This window comes from Rhinatrema bivittatum, chromosome 2 (assembly GCF_901001135.1).
Source record: "Rhinatrema bivittatum chromosome 2, aRhiBiv1.1, whole genome shotgun sequence".
NCBI lineage: Eukaryota > Metazoa > Chordata > Amphibia > Gymnophiona > Rhinatrematidae > Rhinatrema > Rhinatrema bivittatum.
Window position 1 is genome coordinate 135,999,045 of NC_042616.1, and position 12,373 is coordinate 136,011,417.

Genomic DNA, 12,373 nt, shown 5'->3' on the forward strand with positions numbered 1-12,373 from the left:
AGCAGTAGAAGTCCATTGCTTTCTTTTTCACTACCATCTTTCACTTGTTTTACCTCTGTAATTTCTCAAATGAAAAGTTGTGGATGGCTGCGATGTGCTGAGGATTCTGCCAGATGGAGGAAGGAGTTCCAAGTCAAGCTTCCATTTGGGCCAATGACATCACTTCCTCCTCCTAGCAGCATCATTTTGGAGTACCTGTGATTTTATCCTTTTTTTTTTTTTTTTTTTTTTTTTAAATAGTCCTGTGTAGATGGCGTTGCAATTTGAGTTTTAAGAACAAAAGCATACCAGCACATCCACTAACATTTTTTTTCTCCACAAAAGTCAATTACATCTTCAGGCGTAAGAGTAAATAAATTCAAGCCAAATACACAGTACACATGCACTGCAAGACAAAGCCCAAATCAATGCGTTTCATATGAGAAACGTACTGCTCACTCAGGAAATGTCATAATGCCTCTGATCGCTCCATGGTGAGACCGCACCTTGAATACTGTGTACAATTCTGGTCGCCGCATCTCAAAAAAGATATAGTTGCGATGGAGAAGGTACAGAGAAGGGCGACCAAATGATAAATGGGATGGACAGCTTCCCTATGAGGAAAGACTAAAGAGGTTAGGGCTGTTCAGCTATGAGAAGAGACAGCTGAGGGGGGATATGATAGAGGTGTTTAAAATCATGAGGGGTCTAGAATGGGTAAATGTGAATCTGTTATTTACTCTTCGGATAATAGAAGGACTAGGGGGCACTCCATGAAGTTAGCATGTGGCACATTTAAAACTAATTGGAGACTTTTTTTTCACTCAACGCACAATTAAACTCTGGAATTTGTTGCCAGGAGATATGGTTAGTACAGTTAGTGTAGCTGCGTTTAAAAAAGGATTGGATAAGTTCTTGGAGGAGAAGTCCATTACCTGCTATTAAATAAATTGACTTAGAAAATAGCCACTGCTATTACTAGCAACAGTAACATGGAATAGACTTAGTTTTTGGTAACTTGCCAGGTACTTATGGCCTGGATTGATCACTGCTGGAGACAGGATGCTGGGCTTGGACCCTTAGTCTGACCCAGTATGGCATGTTCTTACCAAAACTGTTTCCAGCTTCTGCACATTCTACCTTCAGTCCAAAGGGAAAAGGAATATATATAGATTTGCTAACAACTGCACTTAGAAAAAAATTTAGATTTGATTTAATCTGTCTAATCTAAAGTTATTCTGACTACTGAACTTTGGATACTTTTTAAATAATTTGTTAAAGATAGAACTCAAAGCTAGCTAACTTGTGAAGTGCTCCTTGAGTGTACACCAAGCTAGGAGTATACCACTGTGTACCATCAAAAAGATATTCAAATTTAGTATTCTTTTTGTGACGAAATGGGGATATGCTTCTGAATATTTTTGATTCTACAAGAGCTTTGTAATCTGCCATGAACTATTCTTTTCCAATTGGTGGACTATAAATATTTTAAAATAAAATACAAATACTACACCCAACTGTTGGATTGGCCTCTAATAAGTCAGAGCTCAGCAGGAAAGGGAAAGAGTACAGCAGTTTCTTGGGCCCAGTATATTCTTAAAAATGCAGCTTGGGGAAATACCACCATACCCTCTCCTCATTTAACCTATATTAATATTTAATACTATATTTATGGGATTAGGAGGCACCTTGCTTTAAGGCTGCCTGAAAGGAGCATAATTCCCATAACTTAAAATTTCTACTCAAATTCTACAGAGGTCAAGTTTACACATTTCAGAGACAGGAGTAAAAGGAAAATTTGGTATAGCCCCTAACCACTGACTAAATCAAAGGCCTCAGAAAGAAACAAAATAGTCTTATCAGCATAGGCCTCTCACAACTTCAGTAATATATTAAAGGATTGGGAGAGGAAAAACATAGAAACATAGAAAATGACGGCAGAAGAAGACCAAACGGCCCATCCAGTCTGCCCAGCAAGCTATGTATTTTTTTTTCACATACTTGTTACTCTTGGTTTTTAGTACCCTTTAGTTCTATTTCTCTTCCACCCCACCATCAATGCAGAGAGCGAGGGTAGTAACCGCAGCAACAAGCAAGCCACACCCATGCCTCTGTCCACCCAGACTATGCAACTCTGACCCTATTGGTCGCCGTCCATATACAGATCCTCCCCTCCACACTCCCCCTGCCGTTGTATCAGAGAGCCACGCTGGACATGCAGCGAAAGCAAAGCATCGGCTTATCTGGTTTTGGGGAAGCAACTGCCGTAACAAGCAAGCCACATCTCATTGTGTGAATGCAAAACCTTTTTTTCTTCCACATTTCCTCTTGCTGCTGAAGCCCAGAGCAACGCTGGAGTCTCACCAACCATGTGCATGCACATCGAACAAGGGCACCATCTCCAGGTAGTAGCCCTCATTTTCGCGAGTCACATTAACAATCAACAAATATTGAACAAGCCTAATAATTGGCAATACCTATAGCCTATGTCCTAACCGGTAAATTTACATACTCTTACCCACCCCTCTGGTTTTTTTTTTTTATTTGGAGACGGCAGCCCTCCATCCTTCTGCTCCGTGAAGGTGGTATACCATTAGCATCCTGCTCCGTGAATGCCACTCCAGCCTTCCACTCCATGAAGGTGGAACACCGACCACTGGCATCCCACTTGAATGCCTCTGTAGCTACTGCCGCTCCGTGCAGTGTTTTGCGGCTTACTGTTGTTCTTCTATTCTGAGCCCTTCTATCTTGAGGGCTGCTGCTTGTTCAGCATAGTGTATGCGAGCCACCCCCTCTTCATTCACGTCCTCTGGACTTGATGGATCCACAGTGTTTATCCCACGCCCCTTTGAAGTCCTTCACAGTTCTGGTCTTCACCACTTCCTCTGGAAGGGCATTCCAGGCATCCACCACTCTCTCCGTGAAGAAATACTTCCTGACATTGGTTCTTAGTCTTCCTCCCTGGAGCCTCAGCTTGTGACCTCTGGTTCTTCTGATAGAAAAGGTTTGTCGTCGTTTTTGGATCGTTAAAACCTTTCAAGTATCTGAAAGTCTGAATCATATCACTCCTACTCCCTCCTTTCTTCCAGGGTGTACATATTTAGATTCTTCAATCTCTCCTCGTATGTCATTCGATGAAGACCCTCCACCTTTCTGGTCGCCCTTCTCTGTACCGCTTCCATCTTGTCTCTGTCTCTTAAGGGGTGCTACAGGTAGTGTGCTGCAGGCAATCCTTAAACCATTTTTTTTCAATATTTTCATATGCAATATTGCTGAAAGGCTATCAGGAAAGATTTATCTTGGGAGCCAAAATGACCGACCCATAAGACATGCCGGAGAAACTCTTAGCACTTCTCAATTTCTTCTTCAAATTTCCTTTTCAATTTGGAAGTTTGCAAGATGCCACACACAAAGCATAAAGCTAAATTAAAGAACATTTTACCTGGAAAAGAAGAAGGCATCCAGCAAACAAACTGAGAGAGTTTCTTTGATTCCACCCCTAAGACTCTGGAAACGAGGGCTGCTGAGAGAGGGAACCAGGAGCTCGGTTCCTTCTCTATGGCCGAGATGATCTTGTTGAGCCCGGGAGCTCCAGAGAAGCCATCTCCGCCGCAAGGTCAGACTGGGGCTGAACAGGACGAGCTAACGCGATCCCCGAGATTGAGGCAGAGAGAATCAGCGTCCCCAGATCTGCATGGAGAGGAGGCAAGTGAGGGAGACATGAGTATCCCACTGGGAGGAACCACGTCTACACCCAAGCCCCCCATGGCTGTACCGGCAATGAACAGAGACCAGCAAGCCTCAGGAACTGCAAAAATTAATTTCAGGTACTGGTTTTCTCTTTGAGAAAACCCAGATTGTGACTTTGGACTCTGTATGGTCGGCTTTGGTGTCTATTAAGTCTGCAATATCAACACTAACTCAGGCATTTCTAGAGACAAACAAATGAGGATTAAACATAGAAAAGATTGTAACTCAATGTCAAGAAAAGCTGAAGAAAGTACAAGAAAGAACAACATAGATGGAAAAAGTACAAGCAAATTTAATTAAAATCTGATAGTATCAGAGAAAAAAATTTGAAAATATGGAGAATTCTCTTCGATATTTGAATCTCCAGGTGGTTAATTTTCCAGAATTGAAAAAAAGTGTTGCCAGTGGATATGTTTAAAACATACATGACGGAATGCCTTAAAATGCCTAAGGAGATTATTCCAGTGATAACTAAGGCTTTATATATCTATATATATCTATATATTTTTTTTTTTATATACCGACATTTGATCTCAATCGAGATATCACACCGGTTTACATTCAGGTACTGTAGGTATTTCCCTATCCCCAGTGGGCTTACAATCTAAGTTTGTACCTGAGGCAATGGAGGGTAAAGTGACTTGCCCAAGGTCACAAGGAGCGACAGCAGGACTTGAACCCTGGTCTCCTGGTTCATAGTCCACTACTTTTAACCACTAGGCTATTCCTCCTCCCTAACCACTAGGCTATTCCTCCCTGAGGAGGAATAGCCAGGAAAACTATAGCATTGCAGGGAACAGAAACACAGGAACAGTATTCAATGAACATCACGGAGATATTGGAGATGTTGATACAAACCGAAATTTTAACAAGAGGAATGTTGTTAGTTTCCTTTGTGCTTGAATATGACAGGAATTTAGTTCTGAAATGTTTCTTTAGAAATAGGACGACTCACTATCACGGACAACAGATCTGGATATAGCCAGATATAGTTCGTTCGACACAAGAGCGTAGGAAAACGTTTATTTCTATGAGGTCAGAAGTAATAGATCGAGGGGCTAATATGATACTAAGGTATCCATGCAGATGTCTAGTACAATATCATGAAAAATATGTAATCTTAGAACCAGAACAATTAAGGGGTTTTCTGGATGGGAGAGTATGAGGTGTAAAGCGGAAAAAAAAAAAAAAAGGAGGTGGTTGGTATCTTATGAGTGGGATATTTCCAATGCTATTTCATAAATGTCTGAGCTCCTTTTTCCTTATTACTAATTCATGGCTCCCCCATTACCTTAACGATTAGAGATTTAAATACATGAGAAATCTTTGATTATGTTGCTTTATGTGAATATATTGTATAATCTCTATTTTCTATGGTTTTCTGGATATTGTAATATATCTATAAATGCAAAATTTAAAAAAATAAAAATAAAAAAAAGGAAAGATTTATCTTTTGGCTGATGATACCAAAATCTGCAACAGGGTAGATACCCAGATAGTTGCGGAAACATGACAAGGGATCTAATGAGGACTAAAGAATGATCTAGAGTCTGGCAGTTAAGATTTAATGCTAAAATCTGAAGTCATGCATTTGAGCTGTAAAACCCCCAGGGAGAGTGTACAGCATAGAGGTGAAATTGTTTTATACACAAAAAAGAGTGGGATTTGGGAGTGATTCTCTCTGATGATCTCAAAGTGGTCAAACAAGTGAATAAGGTGATGGCAAAAGCCAAAAAATGCTTGGGTGCATAGGGAGAGAGGAATAGCCAGCAGGAAAAAGGAATTGATATTGCCTCTGTATAAATAAGTCTTTGGTGAATCCTCATTTGGAGTACTGGGTACAATTCTTGAGACTGCACCTTCAACCATATACAAACAAGATGGAGATGGTTCAGAGGGTGGCTACTAAAATGGACAATGTTTTTCACTATGAAGCACACAGGGACAGATTTAAAGATCTAAACATGTATACCCTAGAGAAAAAGTGAGATAGGGGAGATATGAAAATCACTTAAATACCTCCAGGTATCCATGAACAGCCTCTCAGTGGAAAGGAAGCTCTGGAATGAGTTAAAGGGGGTAGACTCAGGAGTAATCTAAGATATATTTCTTTAGATTGAGGGCAGTGCATGCATGGAACAGCATTCCAGTGGAGGTGGTAGAGAGAAGGACAGTATCTGAATTTAAGAAAGCATGGTACAATTACATAGGATCTCTGGGGGAGTGGGCTAAGTAGTAGTTGTGGATGGGCAGATAAGATAGGCTGATAGAAACGTGATGGCAGAAAGACCATGTAAAAATGGAAGCTAGTACTCCATGACAGAGCCTGCTTTATTGCATACATCCTTTTTACAGAGACCCTCTTTAAAAAAGCTCTTTCCCATTCTGTGCCCATGACAGAGAACTTAAAAATAAGAGCAGATGGGATACCAGCACATTAAACAAAGGATAGGAATGAATATACATAGATTTAATCATTCCTACCTTCTATAGATTGTGTGATTTTCTCCAGTCGTACTGGCATGGGAAAGGAATACAAACAAATTGGAAATTTATTTATACAGATATTTAAAAAAAAAAATAAAAAAAAATGATTAGAACAAAAAAAGTTATTTAAAGGCAATAAGTTAATCTTCATGATCTATAATTAGCTTTATAATGTGTACTGAAAAATAAAGGGAATTCAGTATTCCAACCTGATGTTATATCAGATCCTTTGTCTCGCTTTTTGTCTTCCACTAGCTCATAGAATGGACCAATCACTTGGAGTAATTCTTCCACTTTCTCTGTCACCGGCATACTCTCGAGGATCTGCATGTGTCCAAAGCAGCAAATGTCATATACCACAATACAGAACAGGTACACTTGCCTACAGAGTCATGGTCAATCCCCGACAGATTAAAAGGCAAGCCCCACCTATAAACTGTCAAATACCTGGCACATCAAAATTCAGCTGACATTGGCCAGTAGAAGATTAAAAATAGAACTGTGATTCTTACCTTATCTTACAATGGGTCCTTATTTTTCTCATGGCTGATAACACCCGAATAATATCTTGGAATGTCAATGGTCTGGGATCACCGGTTTAAACGCTATAAAATCCTCAAACAACTTAAATCCCATAAACCGACGGTCGCTTGTTTGCAGGAAACCCATCTCTCTGCACTAGAAAGCAGTAAACTCAAAAGGGATTGGGTGGGTGATTGCTATTACACTCAGGCTAAAGGGAAGAAAGGGGGAGTAGCTATTTTAGTAAATAAAGCTGCTTCTTTTACTGTCTCTAACACGGTGCGAGATGAGGAAGGTAGATTTCTCTTGGTGTCAGGCCATCTTAATGGTCAAGAAGTGACTATCTGCACTCTCTACGCTCCTAATGCCTACTCTCACCCCTTTTTCATTTTTGTATTGGAACAGCTGGTAGAACACGCCAAGGGTTATTTAATTGTGACGGGGGATTTCAACCTACCAGCGGATCCTTGCATAGACAAGACGCCTTCGAGTGCCTTGCTCCCTAACAGGGAGGGTAAGGGGGTCCCATTCTTATGTTCTGAGTTCTCTTTACTGGACATATGGCGGACGTTACATCCCACAGAAAAAGATTTTACCCACATTTCTAGGGTGCATGCCTCCCTATCACGTATAGATTATATCCTGATACCGAAAGAAGGGCTACATTTTGTTTCTGATGCTGTGATTGGCTTACAGGGGGTGTCTGACCACGCAATAATTTGGGTGGATATACATTTTCACGCTCGGGACAGTGGAGAAAGGCTGTGGAGATTTCCTGGGTTTCTTCGCTCTGACTTGCACTTCAAACTTTTTTGCAAAACAAATGGGAAGAGTTTGTCAATCACAATAGCCAACATACCTCGAATCCGCAACTGTTTTGGGAAACAGCTAAAGCCGTTATACGGGGTGAAATTATTTCCTTTGTAGCGGCTAGAACGAAAAATCTTAACAAAACTATTCTGGAATTGGAAGGTAAATTGGGTAAGCTAAAACAGGAGTTTGCCTCCCACCCGTCTCCTACTTCTCAGAGGGCGTATTTCGCTGTCTTGAGGGATCTGAACTGTGTTCTACATCAGAGGGCACAAAGGGCCTTTCAAGTAGCGGAAAGGAACTTTTTTAAGTTTGGTAACAAAGCGGGGAAACATCTTGCCAATTTGGTTAGAGCTCATAGAGGGAAGACCTTTATTCCTGCCATGCGTACTGAGGGGGGCACTAGGGTCTCCTCCCGAGCTGAAATCTGTGAGGTTTTTCGTAAGTTCTATGAACAATTATACACAGATGACGTAGAAGGAGGCAGAGAAGAAGAAGAAGCATTCTTTGTGAATCTTAAGTTACCGAATCTAACTAAATCTCAGATATCGTTCCTTAACCGACCTATAATACCCCTGGAGGTTTTAGCTGCCATCTCAACTAGTAAACTGGGGAAGGCGCCAGGTCCTGACGGCTTTTCTTTTGATTTTTACAAGCTCCTACAGCATCATGTTGCCAACCATTTGACTGATTTTTTTAATGATGCAGTCCACAAGGGGGCATTCCCCTCATTTTTCAATACGGCATATATAACGGTTCTTCCCAAATCCGGTAAAGATCCGCTACTTCCGGCGTCTTACCGCCCTATCTCACTGCTGAACTGTGATTTAAAGTTACTTGCCAAGCTCTTAGCCAACAGACTTAACGTGATACTCCCGCAATTAATCTCAGAATATCAGGTGGGATTTGTTAAAAACAGACCAGCCTGTAAGCACATTCTTAAATTGCTTTCAGCTATGAGCTCCTCCCTCTCGCAGTGTTCCCCAGCCTTAGTGATTGGTCTAGACTCGGAAAAAGCATTCGACCGAGTGTCTTGGCCATATTTATTCTCTGTATTACGGAGATACGGATTCGAGGGACACTTTCTGACCTATCTTCATATGTTGTATGCTCAGCCCAAATCGCACATAACGGCTAACGGTGGTAAGTCAGGAGAGGTACTTATACAACGAGGGGTGCGACAGGGCTGCCCCCTATCACCCCTTTTGTACATTTTGGCTATTGATCCCTTACTTAGGAAAATAGCGGGTTCTCCCTCCATACCGGGTTATGGCACAGTCCATCAAACATTCTCTATCGCTGCTTTTGCGGACGATATATTAATATACCTTACGGAACCACAGCGGTCCATAACTCCTTTGTTGGGTATCCTGGAGCAGTATGGGGAATTTGCTGGCCTCCGTATTAACAAGGATAAATCGGAAGCTCTGGATGTTGGGGGTAGAGTGAAGCCTATGTGGCGAGGCCCTTTTCCTCTTAAATGGGTAACTACACATATGAAATATCTTGGTATTCAGATACCGTCCGATGTGCGGGATTTCCATAGATTGAATGTGGAACCACTTTTAGAGGCTACATCGTTTTTATTGAGGAAATGGCAAGGTTTACCCTTGTCTATCTCTGGAAGAATACAATTACTCAAAATGATGATTCTCCCCAGATGGCTTTACGTCCTACAAATGACCCCGATCTGGCTGACGGGGAGGGATTGTAGGGGGGTAAATGCTCTATTTCGGAAATTCATTTGGAATGGACGTAAAGCTCGTTTATCCTTAACGATTCTATTTCAGCCCCCCAAAAAAGGAGGTATGGGATGTCCCAATTTACGTAGATATAATCTAGCGTGCCTTCTCAGATATGTGAAAGATATTCTGGGTAATACGTCACAATACACTCCCCTTACACTCCTTTGTTCTTGGTGGCAACAGCAGTCCTTAAACCCCCTACTCCAACTCTCTAGAGCCCAAATGCCTGCGGGGTTACTAACGCAACCGCTGATTTGGGCAAGCCGGAAGGCCTGGGCGTATCTATGCGTTCAGGCGAAATTTTCCCCGTCACTTACACTTACACCTTTCCTAACGATCTGTGGTAACCCACTTTTTCCTCCAGCGATGTCTACTTCCGTCTTTCACAGATGGAGGGAGAAGGGATTAACCTGGTTGTATCAGTGTTTTTCTTCTGAGGGGGATCAGTTTCATCCCTTCTCGGACTTGCAACAATTATTCGACCTGGCGCCTTCAGACCATTTTGCCTATAGGCAATTGCGTGATTTTTGTAATACGCATAAAATGACCTCGCTGATTACGCCTCATTTCTGGGTGGTTCACAAAGTAGTCTCTATTCACAAACCGCAAAAGTTCACGATTGCGACTTTCAATCAGGCCCTACTGTTACATCTTCAGAGTGATGTAGTCACCAAAATCTGGCAACAATGGGTGCAATGGCCTGAATTCACTCTTACCAGTCTGGAGTTTTTATCATGCTTTGAGAAGATCCCGGAATGGTCAGCGAATGTGCTGTATCGGGAGATCCAATTTAAATTTTTGAGACGGTATTATATGGCGTCTGACAGGGCTTTCTTGGCCCACATTACGTCCTCTGCCAAGTGCCCCAAGTGTAATGTAATGACGGGCACCTTTACCCATCAATTTTGGTCGTGTAATGCTATTTCTTTGTTTTGGACGGAACTTATTGGTACCTGCAGTTCTTTGCTCTCCATGGAGCTCCCTGCTGACCCTATTCTCTGGCTCTTTGGGCTGATGCAGACTTCCACTGTGGGACTAGGAAAGTATGAGCTGCAATTTTTACGTAGAGTAAGCCTGACTGGGAAAAAGGCCATTTTAGCTTGTTGGATTTCCGCAGATCCTCCTCAACATGACTTATGGTTCAGGTTGTTGATCAAGCTATTCACTCTGGAGTATACCTGTGCCCAAACAGCTACTGAACACAGACAGAAAATTATGGGTAATATTTGGAAGCCGTTGGAGCTATATCTTAAGCCTAACATAATACCCTGATTAGGTACTGGATGGGGAACGGTCTTTGTGGGCACTTGGAATCATTCAGTGGAGTAATTCGCACTCATAGCTAGACTCACACCCATGGGCATTTTCGTACCTCATCCAGGTATTTGCTGTGTTAGTCCAGTACTATGGCTTATCCCTCACACAAGTTCCAGGGGTGGGGGGGGGGATGGGAAGGGGAAGGGGAGGGGGGATTGGGGATTAGTTGGAACTGTTAATCTGTTTATAACTGTTTATCTTGAATGCCAAAGTGTGTGCTACTGATTCTTCCCCATTATGTCTGCCTTGTTCTTTTATGATATCGGTTGATTTAGTATTTGAGATTGGAACCCGCACACCTAGAACCTTTTGCTTTATTGATATGCTGGCGCTTCTTGACTACATGTGGTTTACAGAATCCTATGTCATTGCTATAAGTGTCATTGCGTTGTCTGTCGTTATTGTAACAGACCTGTTATTGTGGGTTGCTTGTACATTTTACATTTTGGATTTCTATGTTCAAAACTCAATAAAAATAAGTTACAAAAAAACAAAAAAAAAATAGAACTGCATAGAACAAGAAGAAAAATCATCGTAACTGTACCACAAAATAACGGAGCCTATCATGTTCTGACGAGAAGTAGTATGTGTGGCATCAAATATACTGAACAATAACAATTTAACATAAAAAAGTACTTTTATTTTACACATAAACACTAGACAATGGCACGAAATTCAATTCACAGTAAACAGTTGTGTAAATGTGAAGGACCCCAAATTCAATTCACATTAAACAGTAGCTGTTATATTGCAGCTGAAACATTTGCTGACTTTTTCCCCCTCACTTTGACATTTGGAAACCTTCTGGTCTGGTTTATAATATTAAAAATTTAAATATTACTAGTACCTCCAATTTCCAAGATATCGGGTATTTACAACAATTTCTTCCATGCCGGCTCCTGTGCCCGGTCTGATCATGATTTAAACTTTGTAAATCTCTTGTACACTGGGTTAAGAGACTTGCTGGTCTCATCACTTACTTACCCCTCGTTAGGAGATCCACCCGGTTTATTCTTCCCAATAAAGTTCCCCTTTTGAAACATCGGGGGCCTTTAAGCAAATTTCCTCATGATGTTTTCAGGATCCACATTGAGCTTTATGCCACGAATTAAACTCTAATAACTCTTCCATTTTGACCATTAAGCTGTTTTTCCAGCGGGTGCCTCAGCTGTTAATAAATATATTGTTCTTTATACAACCTTAGAATCTTCCGGTCCCTCTGACGCAGATTGATGCGAAACACAGCCGTGTCAAGGTCCTTCACATTTACACAACTGTTTAATGTGAACTGAGTTTTGTGCCATTGTCTAGTGTGCATGTGTAAAATAAAAGTAATCTTTTGATGTTAAATTTTTATTGTCCAGTATATTTTGATGCCACACATTCTTCTGTTGTGATTTATCTACGTGTGTGTGTGTGTTTCACTCCGCCCTCCTTCTGTGCTGATGAGAAGTAGTGCTAGGCCAGGTTTAGGACATGAATCAGGTCTCAAATCACATGTCCATCGCATGATTGACTGGGTGCCATGTTCAGGCTTGATAACATTCAAATTCCTGTGCCCAGCAACAGGATACTTATATGTGAAATTAAGAAATAAAGCATCTGAAATTACATATTTAGATGTCCACATTCAAAAGGTATTTGGCCAGGCATCTTTCAAATTACCCAGACAACCCCTAAGTTTTAAATTCCTGAGCTTCTACCTCATAAATTTTACTTGCTTAAGTCATCGCCTGGGTAAAATGTATCCCGATAAGAATTTG

General features: G+C 41.3%; 1 protein-coding gene across 1 annotated transcript in view; it reads right to left on the reverse strand.

Moving 5' to 3' along the window:
- The window catches only part of LOC115083231 (acyl-CoA-binding domain-containing protein 5-like), a 62,735-nt gene that overhangs the window by 14,335 nt on the left and 36,027 nt on the right, over positions 1-12,373 (reverse strand). Inside the window, exons 4-5 of the mRNA XM_029587040.1 lie at positions 6,426-6,540; positions 6,214-6,246 (exon numbers count right to left, since the gene is read on the reverse strand). Coding sequence (XP_029442900.1) covers positions 6,214-6,246; positions 6,426-6,540 — 148 coding nt within the window. The remainder of the gene's footprint in view (positions 1-6,213; positions 6,247-6,425; positions 6,541-12,373) is intronic.